This window comes from Salmo salar, chromosome 11 (genome assembly GCF_965601325.2).
Source record: "Salmo salar chromosome 11, fSalSal1, whole genome shotgun sequence".
Classification (NCBI taxonomy): Eukaryota; Metazoa; Chordata; class Actinopteri; order Salmoniformes; family Salmonidae; genus Salmo; species Salmo salar.
This window is the reverse complement of record NC_138301.1, coordinates 47,371,391-47,390,741: the sequence shown is the minus strand read 5'-3', so window position 1 is coordinate 47,390,741 and position 19,351 is coordinate 47,371,391. Positions and strand designations below refer to the sequence as shown.

Sequence of the window (19,351 nt, the reverse complement as noted above, 5' to 3'; positions counted from 1 at the left end):
TGAGACTGCACTCATACTGCCTGGTATATAGATGAGACTACACTCATAGTGACTGGTATATAGATGAGACTACACTCATAGTGACTGGTATATAGATGAGACTACACTCATAGTGACTGGTATATAGATGAGACTACACTCATAGTGACTGGTATATAGATGAGACTACACTCATAGTGACTGGTATATAGATGGAGACTACACTCATACTGACTGGTATATAGATGAGACTACACTCATAGTGACTGGTATATAGATGGAAACTACACTCATAGTGACTGGTATATAGATGAGACTACACTCATAGTGACTGGTATATAGATGGAGACTACACTCATAGTGACTGGTATATAGATGGAGACTATACTAACAGTGACTGGTATATAGATGAGACTACACTCATACTGCCTGGTATATAGATGGAGACTACACTCATAGTGACTGGTATATAGATGGAGATTACACTCACAGTGACTGGTATACAGATGAGACTATGATCATAGTGACTGGTATATAGATGAGACTACACTCATAGTGACTGGTATATAGATGAGACTATGGTCATAGTGACTGGTATATAGATGGAGACTACACTCATAGTGACTGGTATATAGATGAGACTACACTCATAGTGACTGGTATATAGATGGAGACTATGATCATAGTGACTGGTATATAGATGAGACTATGATCATAGTGACTGGTATATAGATGAGACTACACTCATAGTGACTGGTATATAGATGAGACTATGATCATAGTGACTGGTATATAGATGGAGACTACACTCATAGTGACTGGTATATAGATGAGACTATGATCATAGTGACTGGTATATAGATGGAGACTACACTCATAGTGACTGGTATATAGATGAGACTACACTCATAGTGACTGGTATATAGATGGAGACTACACTCATAGTGACTGGTATACAGATGAGACTATGATCATAGTGACTGGTATATAGATGAGACTACACTCATAGTGACTGGTATATAGATGAGACTATGATCATAGTGACTGGTATATAGATGGAGACTATGATCATAGGGACTGGTATATAGACGAGACTACACTCATAGTGACTGGTATATAGATGAGACTACACTCATAGTGACTGGTATATAGATGAGACTACACTCATAGTGACTGGTATATAGATGGACATTACACTCATAGTGACTGGTATATAGATGGAGACTACATTCATAGTGACTGGTATATAGATGAGACTACACTCATAGTGACTGGTATATAGATGAGACTACACTCATAGTGACTGGTATATAGATGAGACTATACTCATTGTGACAGGTATATAGATGAGACTACACTCATAGTGACTGGTATATAGATGAGACTACACTCATAGTGACTGGTATATAGATGAGACTACACTCATAGTGACTGGTATATAGATGGAGACTACACTCATAGTGACTGGTATATAGATGGAGACTACACTCATAGTGACTGGTATATAGATGGAGACTACACTCATAGTGACTGGTATACAGATGAGACTATGATCATAGTGACTGGTATATAGATGAGACTACACTCAAAATGACTGGTATATAGATGAGACTATGATCAAAGTGACTGGTATATAGATGGAGACTATGATCATAGTGACTGGTATATAGATGAGACTACACTCATAGTGACTGGTATACAGATGAGACTATGATCATAGTGACTGGTATATAGATGAGACTATACTCATAGTGACTGGTATATAGATGGAGACTACACTCATAGTGACTGGTACATAGATGGAGACTATACTAACAGTGACTGGTATATAGATGAGACTACACTCATACTGCCTGGTATATAGATGAGACTACACTCATAGTGACTGGTATATAGATGAGACTACACTCATAGTGACTGGTATATAGATGAGACTACACTCATAGTGACTGGTATATAGATGAGACTACACTCATAGTGACTGGTATATAGATGAGACTACACTCATAGTGACTGGTATATAGATGGAGACTACACTCATACTGACTGGTATATAGATGAGACTACACTCATAGTGACTGGTATATAGATGAGACTACACTCATAGTGACTGGTATATAGATGGAGACTACACTCATAGTGACTGGTATATAGATGGAGACTATACTAACAGTGACTGGTATATAGATGAGACTACACTCAATATGCCTGGTATATAGATGGAGACTACACTCATAGTGACTGGTATATAGATGGAGATTACACTCACAGTGACTGGTATACAGATGAGACTATGATCATAGTGACTGGTATATAGATGAGACTACACTCATAGTGACTGGTATATAGATGAGACTATGGTCATAGTGACTGGTATATAGATGAGACTACACTCATAGTGACTGGTATATAGATGGAGACTACACTCATAGTGACTGGTATATAGATGGAGACTATGCTCATAGTGACTGGTATATAGATGAGACTACACTCATAGTGACTGGTATATAGATGGAGACTACACTCATAGTGACTGGTATATAGATGAGACTACACTCATAGTGACTGGTATATAGATGAGACTATACTCATAGTGACTGGTATATAGATGAGACTACACTCATAGTGACTGGTATATAGATGGAGACTACACTCATAGTGACTGGTATATAGATGGAGACTACACTCATAGTGACTGGTATATAGATGAGACTACACTCATTGTGACTGGTATATAGATGAGACTATGGTCATAGTGACTGGTATATAGATGGAGACTACACTCATAGTGACTGGTATATAGATGAGACTACACTCATAGTGACTGGTATATAGATGGAGACTATGATCATAGTGACTGGTATATAGATGAGACTATGATCATAGTGACTGGTATATAGATGAGACTACACTCATAGTGACTGGTATATAGATGAGACTATGATCATAGTGACTGGTATATAGATGGAGACTACACTCATAGTGACTGGTATATAGATGAGACTATGATCATAGTGACTGGTATATAGATGGAGACTACACTCATAGTGACTGGTATATAGATGAGACTACACTCATAGTGACTGGTATATAGATGGAGACTACACTCATAGTGACTGGTATACAGATGAGACTATGATCATAGTGACTGGTATATAGATGAGACTACACTCATAGTGACTGGTATATAGATGAGACTATGATCATAGTGACTGGTATATAGATGGAGACTATGATCATAGGGACTGGTATATAGACGAGACTACACTCATAGTGACTGGTATATAGATGAGACTACACTCATAGTGACTGGTATATAGATGAGGCTACACTCATAGTGACTGGTATATAGATGGACATTACACTCATAGTGACTGGTATATAGATGGAGACTACATTCATAGTGACTGGTATATAGATGAGACTACACTCATAGTGACTGGTATATAGATGAGACTACACTCATAGTGACTGGTATATAGATGAGACTATACTCATTGTGACAGGTATATAGATGAGACTACACTCATAGTGACTGGTATATAGATGAGACTACACTCATAGTGACTGGTATATAGATGAGACTACACTCATAGTGACTGGTATATAGATGGAGACTACACTCATAGTGACTGGTATATAGATGGAGACTACACTCATAGTGACTGGTATATAGATGGAGACTACACTCATAGTGACTGGTATACAGATGAGACTATGATCATAGTGACTGGTATATAGATGAGACTACACTCAAAATGACTGGTATATAGATGAGACTATGATCAAAGTGACTGGTATATAGATGGAGACTATGATCATAGTGACTGGTATATAGATGAGACTACACTCATAGTGACTGGTATACAGATGAGACTATGATCATAGTGACTGGTATATAGATGAGACTATACTCATAGTGACTGGTATATAGATGGAGACTACACTCATAGTGACTGGTACATAGATGGAGACTATACTAACAGTGACTGGTATATAGATGAGACTACACTCATACTGCCTGGTATATAGATGAGACTACACTCATAGTGACTGGTATATAGATGAGACTACACTCATAGTGACTGGTATATAGATGAGACTACACTCATAGTGACTGGTATATAGATGAGACTACACTCATAGTGACTGGTATATAGATGAGACTACACTCATAGTGACTGGTATATAGATGGAGACTACACTCATACTGACTGGTATATAGATGAGACTACACTCATAGTGACTGGTATATAGATGGAAACTACACTCATAGTGACTGGTATATAGATGAGACTACACTCATAGTGACTGGTATATAGATGGAGACTACACTCATAGTGACTGGTATATCGATGGAGACTATACTAACAGTGACTGGTATATAGATGAGACTACACTCAATATGCCTGGTATATAGATGGAGACTACACTCATAGTGACTGGTATATAGATGGAGATTACACTCACAGTGACTGGTATACAGATGAGACTATGATCATAGTGACTGGTATATAGATGAGACTACACTCATAGTGACTGGTATATAGATGAGACTATGGTCATAGTGACTGGTATATAGATGAGACTACACTCATAGTGACTGGTATATAGATGGAGACTACACTCATAGTGACTGGTATATAGATGGAGACTATGCTCATAGTGACTGGTATATAGATGAGACTACACTCATAGTGACTGGTATATAGATGGAGACTACACTCATAGTGACTGGTATATAGATGAGACTACACTCATAGTGACTGGTATATAGATGAGACTATACTCATAGTGACTGGTATATAGATGAGACTACACTCATAGTGACTGGTATATAGATGGAGACTACACTCATAGTGACTGGTATATAGATGGAGACTACACTCATATTGACTGGTATATAGATGAGACTACACTCATTGTGACTGGTATATAGATGAGACTATGATCATAGTGACTGGTATATAGATGGAGACTACACTCATAGTGACTGGTATATAGATGAAGACTATACTAACAGTGACTGGTATATAGATGAGACTACACTCATACTGCCTGGTATATAGATGGAGACTACACTCATAGTGACTGGTATATAGATGGAGATTACACTCACAGTGACTGGTATATAGATGAGACTATGATCATAGTGACTGGTATATAGATGAGACTACACTCATAGTGACTGGTATATAGATGAGACTATGGTCATAGTGACTGGTATATAGATGAGACTACACTCATAGTGACTGGTATATAGATGGAGACTACACTCATAGTGACTGGTATATAGATGGAGACTATGATCATAGTGACTGGTATATAGATGAGACTACACTCATAGTGACTGGTATATAGATGGAGACTACACTCATAGTGACTGGTATATAGATGAGACTGCACTCATACTGCCTGGTATATAGATGAGACTACACTCATAGTGACTGGTATATAGATGAGACTACACTCATAGTGACTGGTATATAGATGAGACTACACTCATAGTGAATGGTATATAGATGAGACTACACTCATAGTGACTGGTATATAGACGAGACTACACTCATAGTGACTGGTATATAGATGAGACTACACTCATAGTGACTGGTATACAGATGAGACTATGATCATAGTGACTGGTATATAGATGAGACTATGATCATAGTGACTGGTATATAGATGGAGACTACACTCATAGTGACTGGTATATAGATGGAGACTATACTAACAGTGACTGGTATATAGATGAGACTGCACTCATACTGCCTGGTATATAGATGAGACTACACTCATAGTGACTGGTATATAGATGAGACTACACTCATAGTGACTGGTATATAGATGAGACTACACTCATAGTGACTGGTATATAGATGGAGACTACACTCATAGTGACTGGTATATAGATGAGACTACACTCATAGTGACTGGTATATAGATGGAGACTATGATCATAGTGACTGGTATATAGATGAGACTATGATCATAGTGACTGGTATATAGATGAGACTACACTCATAGTGACTGGTATATAGATGAGACTATGATCATAGTGACTGGTATATAGATGGAGACTACACTCATAGTGACTGGTATATAGATGAGACTATGATCATAGTGACTGGTATATAGATGGAGACTACACTCATAGTGACTGGTATATAGATGAGACTACACTCATAGTGACTGGTATATAGATGGAGACTACACTCATAGTGACTGGTATACAGATGGGACTATGATCATAGTGACTGGTATATAGATGAGACTACACTCATAGTGACTGGTATATAGATGAGACTATGATCATAGTGACTGGTATATAGATGGAGACTATGATCATAGTGACTGGTATATAGATGAGACTATGATCATAGTGACTGGTATATAGATGGAGACTATGATCATAGTGACTGGTATATAGATGAGACTATGATCATAGTGACTGGTATATAGATGGAGACTACACTCATAGTGACTGGTATATAGATGGAGACTATACTAACAGTGACTGGTATATAGATGAGACTGCACTCATACTGCCTGGTATATAGATGAGACTACACTCATAGTGACTGGTATATAGATGAGACTACACTCATAGTGACTGGTATATAGATGAGACTACACTCATAGTGACTGGTATATAGATGGAGACTACACTCATAGTGACTGGTATATAGATGAGACTACACTCATAGTGACTGGTATATAGATGGAGACTATGATCATAGTGACTGGTATATAGATGAGACTATGATCATAGTGACTGGTATATAGATGAGACTACACTCATAGTGACTGGTATATAGATGAGACTATGATCATAGTGACTGGTATATAGATGGAGACTACACTCATAGTGACTGGTATATAGATGAGACTATGATCATAGTGACTGGTATATAGATGGAGACTACACTCATAGTGACTGGTATATAGATGAGACTACACTCATAGTGACTGGTATATAGATGGAGACTACACTCATAGTGACGTATACAGATGGGACTATGATCATAGTGACTGGTATATAGATGAGACTACACTCATAGTGACTGGTATATAGATGAGACTATGATCATAGTGACTGGTATATAGATGGAGACTATGATCATAGTGACTGGTATATAGATGAGACTACACTCATAGTGACTGGTATATAGATGGAGACTACACTCATAGTGACTGGTATATAGATGAGACTACACTCATAGTGACTGGTATATAGATGGAGACTACACTCATAGTGACTGGTATATAGATGGAGACTACACTCATAGTGACTGGTATATAGATGAGACTACACTCATAGTGACTGGTATATAGATGAGACTATACTCATAGTGACTGGTATATAGATGAGACTACACTCATAGTGACTGGTATATAGATGGAGACTACACTCATAGTGACTGGTATATAGATGGAGACTACACTCATAGTGACTGGTATATAGATGGAGACTACACTCATAGTGACTGGTATATAGATGGAGACTACACTAACAGTGACTGGTATATAGATGAGACTACACTCATACTGCCTGGTATATAGATGGAGACTACACTCATAGTGACTGGTATATAGATGAGACTACACTCATAGTGACTGGTATATAGATGAGACTACACTCATAGTGACTGGTATATAGATGGAGACTACACTCATAGTGACTGGTATACAGATGAGACTATGATCATAGTGACTGGTATATAGATGAGACTACACTCATAGTGACTGGTATATAGATGAGACTATGATCATAGTGACTGGTATATAGATGGAGACTATGATCATAGTGACTGGTATATAGATGAGACTACACTCATAATGACTGGTATTTAGATGAGACTACACTCATAGTGACTGGTATATAGATGAGACTATGATCATAGTTACTGGTATATAGATGAGACTATGGTCATAGTGACTGGTATATAGATGAGACTATGATCATAGTGACTGGTATATAGATGGAGACTACACTGATAGTGACTGGTATAGAGATGAGACTATGATCATAGTGACTGGTATATAGATGAGACTACACTCATACTGACTGGTATATAGATGGAGACTATGATCATAGTGACTGGTATATAGATGGAGACTACACTCATAGCGACTGGTATATAGATGGAGACTATGATCATAGTGACTGGTATATAGATGAGACTATGATCATAGTGACTGGTATATAGATGGAGACTACACTCATAGCGACTGGTATATAGATGAGACTATGATCATAGTGACTGGTATATAGATGGAGACTACACTCATAGTGACTGGTATATAGATGAGACTACACTCATAGCGACTGGTATATAGATGAGACTATGATCATAGTGACTGGTATATAGATGGAGACTATCAGGACATAAAGAGAGGAGGGAGCAGAGGGAAACATACCTTTTTACTACAGCCACTATCACAGTGTTTTTTGAAGAGGTCACCGCCCTGATTGACCTGAAAGGAAAACAAAGACACACATTTATCATTTAGCTAGAAAACATACTGGTGGAAACTGCCACAGAGCCATCAAATCAATGGAGCTCCAGTTTTTCAAGCTCTGGTTCAAGACTAACAGTACTAGGCTCTGTGGTGCAGCTCTGTGAGTAGGACTAGACCCTGTGGTGCAGCTCAAATTCTCCCAGACCAAAGCTCTGTGTGCACGACTGGTGCAGCTCTGTGAGCAGGCCTAGGCCCTGTGGTGCAGCTCCATGAGCAGGCCTAGGCCCTGTGGTGCAGCTCTATGAGCAGATCTAGGCCCAGTGAAAGAATGCAGTGTAGCAGTCGTGGTCATCCGGCTGTGGTTTCTCTTCAGCCAGTCACCATAAAGAAGCTTTAGTTCTCCACAGAGAGCCCTGCGTGTACACTGAACCTATAGACTGGCCAAGATGAATAAGGTTAACATACAGGCTACGGCCAGAGTCAATTAATGTTTGTAAACTTGTTTTTGGTTTGGGCCCGGGCTAAAGATAGAGTGGTGTGTGGAGGGGGGAGGGGGGAGAGCTGTTGCTAGTTGAGAAGGGACCTGACTTCACCAGGTAGCAGGGGACTTAGGTCTGAGGACAGGCACACCGCAGAAACTAGAAAACCCATCGTTCCAATTTGGGAAACCCATCTAGTCAGTAAGGATGCTGCATTAGGTGGGTCACAACATTTCTATGTGTGTGTGGAAACAGCAAAACACAGTATTGTCTAGCACAGTGTATTGTGACCAGGTCTTCCTTGAAAAATAGGTATTTTGACCTCAATGGGACAAACTGGTCAAATAAAGGATTTTATTAGTTAATATGAACATAACCAACCAGCATAGTAACATACCAGCATAGTAACCAACCAGCATAGTAACATACCAGCATAGTAACATACCAGCATAGTAACCGACCAGCATAGTAACATACCAGCATAGTTACATACCAGCATAGTAACCAACCAGCATAGTAACATACCAGCATAGTAACATACCAGCATAGTAACATACCAGCATAGTAACATACCAGCGTAGTAACACAGCAGCACAATAACAAACCAGCATAGTAACATACCAGCATAGTAACACACCAGCATAGTAACATACCAGCATAGTAACCAACCAGCATAGTAACCAACCAGCATAGTAACATACCAGCATAGTAACATACCAGCATAGTAACCGACCAGCATAGTAACATACCAGCATAGTTACATACCAGCATAGTAACCAACCAGCATAGTAACATACCAGCATAGTAACATACCAGCATAGTAACATACCAGCATAGTAACATACCAGCACAGTAACACACCAGCGTAGTAACACACCAGCATAGTAACATACCAGCATAGTAACATACCAGCGTAGTAACCAACCAGCATAGTAACATACCAGCATAGTAACATACCAGCATAGTAACCGACCAGCATAGTAACATACCAGCATAGTTACATACCAGCATAGTAACCAAACAGCATAGTAACATACCAGCATAGTAACATACCAGCATAGTAACATACCAGCATAGTAACATACCAGCGTAGTAACATACCAGCGTAGTAACACACCAGCACAATAACACACCAGCATAGTAACATACCAGCATAGTAACACACCAGCATAGTAACATACCAGCATAGTAACCAACCAGCATAGTAACCAACCAGCATAGTAACATACCAGCATAGTAACATACCAGCATAGTAACCGACCAGCATAGTAACATACCAGCATAGTTACATACCAGCATAGTAACCAACCAGCATAGTAACATACCAGCATAGTAACATACCAGCATAGTAACATACCAGCATAGTAACATACCAGCACAGTAACACACCAGCGTAGTAACACATCAGCATAGTAACATACCAGCATAGTAACATACCAGCGTAGTAACACACCAGCGTAGTAACATACCAGCATAGTAACACACCAGCATAGTAACATACCAGCATAGTTACATACCAGCATAGTAACATACCAGCACAGTAACCAACCAACATAGTAACATACCAGCATAGTAACCAACCAGCATAGTAACATATCAGCATAGTAACCAACCAACATAGTAACATACCAGCATAGTAACCAACCAACATAGTAACACACCAGCATAGTAACATACCAGCATAGTAACCAACCAACATAGTAACATACCAGCATAGTAACCAACCAACATAGTAACACACCAGCATAGTTACATACCAGCATAGTAACACACCAGCATAGTTACATACCAGCATAGTTACATACCAGCATAGTAACAAACCAGCATAGTAACATACCAGCATAGTAACACACCAGCATAGTAACATACCAGCATAGTAACATACCAGCATAGTAACATACCAGCATAGTAACCAACCAACATAGTAACACACCAGCATAGTAACATACCAGCATAGTAACCAACCAACATAGTAAAACACCAGCATAGTTACATACCAGCATAGTTACATACCAGCATAGTAACATACCAGCATAGTAACATACCAGCATAGTAACACACCAGCATAGTAACATACCAGCATAGTAACATACCAGCATAGTAACCAACCAACATAGTAACACACCAGCATAGTTACATACCAGCATAGTAACCAACCAACATAGTAACACACCAGCATAGTAACATACCAGCATAGTAACATACCAGCATAGTAACATACCAGCATAGTAACACACCAGCATAGTAACATACCAGCATAGTAACATACCAGCATAGTAACATACCAGCATAGTAACCAACCAACATAGTAACACACCAGCATAGTTACATACCAGCATAGTTACATACCAGCATAGTAACATACCCAACCAGCATAGTAACATACCAGCATAGTAACATACCAGCACAGTAACATACCAGCACAGTAACATACCAGCACAGTAACATACCAGCATAGTAACATACAAGCATAGTAACATACCAGCATAGTAACATACCAGCATAGTAACACACCAGCATAGTAACATACCAGCATAGTAACATACCAGCATAGTAACATACCAGTATAGTAACACACCAGCATAGTAACATACCAGCATAGTAACATACCAGCATAGTAACATACCAGCAGAGTTACATACCAGCATAGTAATATACAAGCATAGTAACATACCAGCATAGTAACATACCAGCATAGTAACATACCAGCACAGTAACATACCAGCATAGTAACATACCAGCATAGTAACACACCAGCATAGTAACATACCAGCATAGTAACATACCAGCATAGTAACATACCAGCAGAGTTACATACCAACATAGTAACACACCAGCATAGTTACATACCAGCATAGTTACATACCAGCATAGTAACATACCCAACCAGCATAGTAACATACCAGCATAGTTACATACCAGCATAGTAACATACCAGCACAGTAACATACCAGCATAGTAACATACCAGCATAGTAACATACAAGCATAGTAACATACCAGCAGAGTAACCAACCAACATAGTACCATACCAGCATAGTAACCAACCAACATAGTAACACAGCAGCATAGTTACATACCAGCATAGTAACATACCAGCGCAGTAACATACCAGCATAGTAACATACCAGCATAGTAACATACAAGCATAGTAACATACCAGCATAGTAACCAACCAACATAGTAACATACCAGCATAGTAACCAACCAACATAGTAACACACCAGCATAGTAACATACCAGCACAGTAACATACCAGCATAGTAACATACCAGCATAGTAACATACCAGCATACACACCAGCATAGTTACATACCAGCATAGTAACATACCAGCATAGTAACATACCAGCATAGTAACATACCCGCATAGTAACATACCAGCACAGTAACATACCAGCACAGTAACATACCAACATAGTAACATACCAGCATAGTAACATACCAGCATAGTAACATACCAGCACAGTAACATACCAGCATAGTTACACACCAGCATAGTAACATACCCAACCAGCATAGTAACATACCAGCATAGTAACATACCAGCACAGTAACATACCAACATTGTAACATACCAACATAGTAACATACCAGCATAGTAACATACCAGCACAGTAACATACCAGCATAGTAACATACCAGCACAGTAACATACCCAACCAGCATAGTAACATACCAACATAGTTACATACCAACATAGTAACACACCAACATAGTAACATACCCAACCAGCATAGTAACATACCAGCATAGTAACATACCCAACCAGCATAGTAACATACCAACATAGTTACATACCAACATAGTAAGATCACCTACCGGCATAGTAAGATCACCTACCGGCATAGTAAGATCACCTACCGGCATAGTAACATACCAACATAGTATGATCAACTACCAGCATAGTAACATACCAACATAGTAAGATCACCTACCGGCATAGTAACATACCAACATAGTAAGATCACCTACCGGCATAGTAAGATCACCTACCAGCATAGTAACATACCAACATAGTAAGATCACCTACCGGCATAGTAACATACCAACATAGTAAGATCACCTACCGGCATAGTAAGATCACCTACCGGCATAGTAACATACCAACATAGTAAGATCACCTACCGGCATAGTAACATAACAGCATAGTAAGATCACCTACCAGCATAGTAACATACCAGCATAGTAACATACCAACATAGTAAGATCACCTACCGGCATAGTAACATACCAACATAGTATGATCAACTACCAGCATAGTTACATACCAACATAGTAAGATCACCTACCGGCATAGTAAGATCACCTACCGGCATAGTAAGATCACCTACCGGCATAGTAACATACCAACATAGTAAGACCACCTACCTGCATAGTAACATACCAGCATAGTAAGATCACCTACCGGCATAGTAACATAACAGCATAGCAAGATCACCTACCAGCATAGTAAGATCACCTACCGGCATAGTAACATACGAACATAGTAAGATCACCTACCGGCATAGTAACATACCAGCATAGTAAGATCACCTACCGGCATAGTAAGATCACCTACCAGCATGGTAACATACCAACATAGTAAGAAAACCTACCAACATAGTAACATACCAACATAGTAACATACCAGCATGGTAAGATCACCTACCGGCATAGTAAGATCACCTACCGGCATGGTAACATACCAACATAGTAAGATCACCTACCAGCATAGTAACATACCAACATAGTAAGATCACCTACTGGCATAGTAACATACCAACATAGTAAGATCCCCTACTGGCATAGTAACATACCAACATAGTAAGATCACCTACCGGCATAGTAACATAACAGCATAGTAAGATCACCTACTGGCATAGTAACATACCAACATAGTAAGATCCCCTACTGGCATAGTAACATACCAACATAGTAAGATCACCTACCAGCATAGTAACATAACAGCATAGTAAGATCACCTACCAGCATAGTAACATAACAGCATAGTAACATACCAGCATAGTAAGATCACCTACCAGCATAGTAACATAACAGCATAGTAAGATCACCTACCGACATAGTAACATACCAGCATAGTAAGATCACGTACCAGCATAGTAACATACCAGCATAGTAAGATCACCTACCAGCATAGTAAGATCACCTACCGGCATAGTAAGATCACCTACCGGCATAGTAACATACCAACATAGTAAGATCACCTACCGGCATAGTAAGATCACCTACCGCCATAGTAACATACCAACATAGTAAGATCAACTACCACCATAGTAACATACCAACATAGTAAGATCAACTACCACCATAGTAACATACCAGCATAGTAAGGTTACCTACCGGCATAGTATGGTCACCTACCTGCATTGTAAGGTCACCTACCTGAATAGTAAGGTCACCTACCTGAATAGTAAGGTCACCTACCTGAATTGTAAGGTCACCTACCTGAATAGTAAGGTCACCTACCTGAATAGTAAGGTCACCTACCTGAATAGTAAGGTCACCTACCTGAATAGTAAGGTCACCTACCTGAATAGTAAGGTCACCTACCTGAATAGTAAGGTCACCTACCTGCATTGTAAGGCCACCTACCTGCATTGTATGGTCACCTACCGGCATTGTAAGGTCACCTACCGGCATAGTATGGTCACCTAACAGCATAGTAAGGCCACCTACCGGCATTGTAACATACCAGCAAAGTAAGATCACCTAACGGCATAGTAAGGCCACCTACCAGCATTGTAACATACCAGCAAAGTAAGATCACCTACCGGCATTGTAACATACCAGCAAAGTAAGATCACCTACCGGCATAGTGCTTCAGCGGGAACATATCAGAACGAGCATATTCCTAACCTACTGATATAACAAGGTAACGTACCAGGATATACCTAACCTACTGATATAACAAGGTAATGTACCAGCATATTCCTAACCTACTGACATAACAAGGTAATGTACCAGCATATTCCTAACCTACTGATATAACAAGGTAACGTACCAGGATATACCTAACCTACTGATATAACAAGGTAACGTACCAGGATATACCTAACCTACTGATATAACAAGGTAACGTACCAGGATATACCTAACCTACTGCTATAACAAGGTAATGTACCACCATATATCTAACCTACTGATATAACAAGGTAACGTACCAGGATATACCTAACCTACTGATATAACAAGGTAACGTACCAGGATATACCTAACCTACTGATATAACAAGGTAATGTACCAGCATATACCTAACCTACTGATATAACAAGGTAACGTACCAGCATATACCTAACCTACTGATATAACAAGGTAATGTACCACCATATACCTAACCTACTGATATAACAAAGTAATGTACCAGCATATACCTAACCTACTGATATAACAAGGTAATGTACCACCATATACATAACCTACTGATATAACAAGGTAATGGACCACCATATAACTAACCTACTGATATAACAAGGTAATGTACCACCATATACCTAACCTGCTGATATAACAAGATAATGTACCGGCATAGTGATTCAGCGTCGAAGTATCTGGAATGTCTGTGGTCGATGATGACGAGGTCGTGGTGCTTTTCCTGGAAACACTCCAGCGCCGCCTCTGGCGTCCTCGCCACGTTACACTTGAAGTTGGCCTTCTCACACGCCCAGCAGAACCCATTATTCTGGCTGTCCTCTTTGGCAAATACTAACAGTACCTGTAAGGGGAGAGGTTAGGGGTCAAATACTAACAGTACCTGTAAGGGGAGAGGTTAGAGGTTAAAGGTCAAATACTAACTGTACCTGTAAGGGGAGAGGTTAGGAGTTAAAGGTGAAATACTAACAGTACTTGTAAGGGGAGAGGTTAGAGGTTAAAGGTCAAATACTAACAGTACCTGTAAGGGGAGAGGTTAGGGGTTAAAGGTAAAATACTAACAGTACCTGTAAGGGGAGAGGTTAGGGGTTAAAGGTAAAATACTAACAGTACCTGTAAGGGGAGAGGTTAGGGGTGCGCACAAACAACCACACACAGTCAGAGAGCATACACATACACCCTCCTACCAAGCAGCATACTTTCACATAGGTTTCGCTGTGGCACACACACACACACACACACACACACACACACACACACACACACACACACACACACACACACACACACACACACACACACACACACACACCTACACTCACACACACAGAGAGAGAGAGAGAGAGAGAGAGAGAGAGAGAGAGAGAGAGAGAGTGAGAGAGAGAGAGAGAGTGAGAGAAGGCAGGTAGCTCGATGAGTCACTGGGCCTAACAGACGTCATCGTGGACCAGTTGGCAGGAGACACAATCAATGTACAGAATGGGAAGTTTGTTCAGCAGTCTCACGGTTTGCATCACAACTGCAAAACTGAGTTAAAGGTACAAAGACGTCTCTCTGTTCACTTAAAGTCCAGGAGGCCAGGAGCTAGGAGGCCAGGAGCTAGAAGCCAAGAGACCAGGAGCTAGGAGGCCAGGAGCTAGAAGTCAAGAGGCCAGGAGCTAGGAGGCCAGGAGCTAGAAGTCAAGAGGCCAGGAGCTAGGAGGCCGGGAGCTAGGAGGTCGGGAGCTAGGAGGCCAGGAGCTAGGAGACCGGGAGCTAGTAGGCCGGGAGCTAGAAGTCAAAAGGCCAGGAGCTAGGAGGTCAGGAGCTAGGAGGTCAGGAGCTTGGAGGCCAGGAGCTAGGAGGCCGGGAGCTAGGAGGCCGGGAGCTAGGACCAGGAGGCCAGGAGCTAGGAGGTCGGGAGCTAGGAGGTCGGGAGCTAGGAGGTCGGGAGGTAGGAGGCCCGGGAGCTAGGAGGCCGGGAGGTAGGAGGTCGGGAGCTAGGAGGCCGGGAGCTAGGAGGCCGGGAGGAGCTAGGCGGCCGGGAGCTAGGAGGTCGGGAGCTAAGAGGCCAGGAGCTAGGAGGTCGGGAGCTAGAAGTCAAGAGGCCGGGAGCTAGGAGGTCGGGAGCTAGGAGGCCGGGAGCTAGGAGGTCGGGAGCTAGGAGGCCGGGAGCTAGGAGGCCGGGAGCTAGGAGGCCGGGAGCTAGGAGGCCGGGAGGTAGGAGGTCAGGAGCTAGGTCAGGAGCTAGGACCAGGAGGCCAGGAGCTAGGAGAACAGGAGGCCAGGAGCTAGGAGGACAGGAGCTAGGAGCTAGGAGGTTGGGAGCTAGGAGGCCGGGAGCTAGGAGGTCGGGAGATAGGGGATCGGGAGCAAGAAGGCCGGGAGCAAGGAGGCCGGGAGCAAGGAGGCCGGGAGCTAGGAGGTCGGGAGCTAGGAGGTCGGGAGCTAGGAGGCCGGGAGCAAGGAGGCCGGGAGCTAGGAGGCCGGGAGCTAGGAGGCCAGGAGCTAGAAGCCAAGAGGCCAGGAGATAGGAGGCCAGGAGCTAGAAGTCAAGAGGCCAGGAGCTAGGAGGCCGGGAGCTAGAAGTCAAGAGGCCAGGAGCTAGGAGGCCGGGAGCTAGGAGGTCGGGAGCTAGGAGGCCAGGAGCTAGGAGACCGGGAGCTTGAATAGGTTATAGAAAAGTAGGCTGTCTGAAATGATAGTCTAGCCCTCCCAGTTCTCCCACTGCATTTCATATACAGGATCCTTAGCCAATGTAGCCAAGTCTCCTTTTCCTGAGAGAAAACGTTTTTTTCTTTCTATAGTTCATTTCTTTAGGCTAAACCTTGTTCAGTCATGTTACCTCATTAACTAGCTATAGCTAACAACCTGGGGCGTGTTCAGTTGGACGAAACGTTTAGATAGAAATATGCTATGAAGAACAAACATGCCGATCTGACATGTTGAAGAAGGAAAAACAACGGCTCTATTCACGGAATTTCTATCTACAATGTTCGAGAAAGTTTTACAATTGGCCCTGGTAAAATTACCAGTACCCTGCTGAATGTAACCTTGGTAACATTACCAGTACCCTGCTGAACGTAGCCATGGTAACACTATATCTGTCTGAGTAAATAACTCTATATCTGACTGGATAAATAACTCCTCTATATCTGACTGGGTAAATAACTCCTCTATATCTGACTGGGTAAATAACTCCTCTTACCACTACACTATGTCTGACTGGGTAAATAACTCCTCTATATCTGACTGGGTAAATAACTCCTCGTCACTACACTATATCTGACTGGGTAAATAACTCCTCTATATCTGACTGGGTAAATAACTCCTCTATATCTGACTGGGTAAATAACTCCTCTATATCTGACTGGGTAAGTAACTCCTCTATATCTGACTGGGTAAATAACTCCTCTATATCTGACTGGGTAAATAACTCCTCTATATCTGACTGGGTAAATAACTCCTCTATATCTGACTGGGTAAATAACTCCTCTATATCTGACTGGGTAAATAACTCCTCTATATCTGACTGGGTAAATAACTCCTCTTACCACTACACTATGTCTGACTGGGTAAATCACTCCTCTATATCTGACTGGGTAAATAACTCCTCGTCACTACACTATATCTGACTGGGTAAATAACTCCTCTATATCTGACTGGGTAAATAACTCCTCTATATCTGACTGGGTAAATAACTCCTCTATATCTGACTGGGTAAATAACTCCTCTATATCTGACTGGGTAAATAACTCCTCATCACTACACTATATCTGACTGGGTAAATAACTCCTCTATATCTGACTGGGTAAATAACTCCTCTATATCTGACTGGGTAAGTAACTCCTCTATATCTGACTGGGTAAATAACTCCTCTATATCTGACTGGGTAAATAACTCCTCGTCACTACACTATATCTGACTGGGTAAATAACTCCTCTATATCTGACTGGGTAAATAACTCCTCTATATCTGACTGGGTCAATAACTCCTCTACATCTGACTGGGTAAATAACTCCTCTATATCTGACTGGGTAAGTAACTCCTCTATATCTGACTGGGTAAATAACTCCTCTTACCACTACACTATGTCTGACTGGGTAAATAACTCCTCTATATCTGACTGGGTAAATAACTCCTCGTCACTACACTATATCTGACTGGGTAAATAACTCCTCTATATCTGACTGGGTAAATAACTCCTCTATATCTGACTGGGTAAATAACTCCTCTATATCTGACTGGGTAAATAACTCCTCTATATCTGACTGGGTAAATAACTCCTCATCACTACACTATATCTGACTGGGTAAATAACTCCTCTATATCTGACTGGGTAAATAACTCCTCTATATCTGACTGGGTAAGTAACTCCTCTATATCTGACTGGGTAAATAACTCCTCTATATCTGACTGGGTAAATAACTCCTCGTCACTACACTATATCTGACTGGGTAAATAACTCCTCTATATCTGACTGGGTAAATAACTCCTCTATATCTGACTGGGTCAATAACTCCTCTACATCTGACTGGGTAAATAACTCCTCTATATCTGACTGGGTAAGTAACTCCTCTATATC

At 41.0% G+C, this 19,351-nt stretch overlaps 1 protein-coding gene across 1 annotated transcript in view; it reads right to left on the bottom strand.

Moving 5' to 3' along the window:
* LOC106592114 (high affinity cAMP-specific and IBMX-insensitive 3',5'-cyclic phosphodiesterase 8A) overlaps positions 1-19,351 on the bottom strand; it is a 107,839-nt gene that overhangs the window by 49,522 nt on the left and 38,966 nt on the right. The window contains exons 3-4 of the mRNA XM_082957998.1: positions 15,441-15,631; positions 8,398-8,454 (exon numbers count right to left, since the gene is read on the bottom strand). Coding sequence (XP_082814124.1) covers positions 8,398-8,454; positions 15,441-15,631 — 248 coding nt within the window. The remainder of the gene's footprint in view (positions 1-8,397; positions 8,455-15,440; positions 15,632-19,351) is intronic.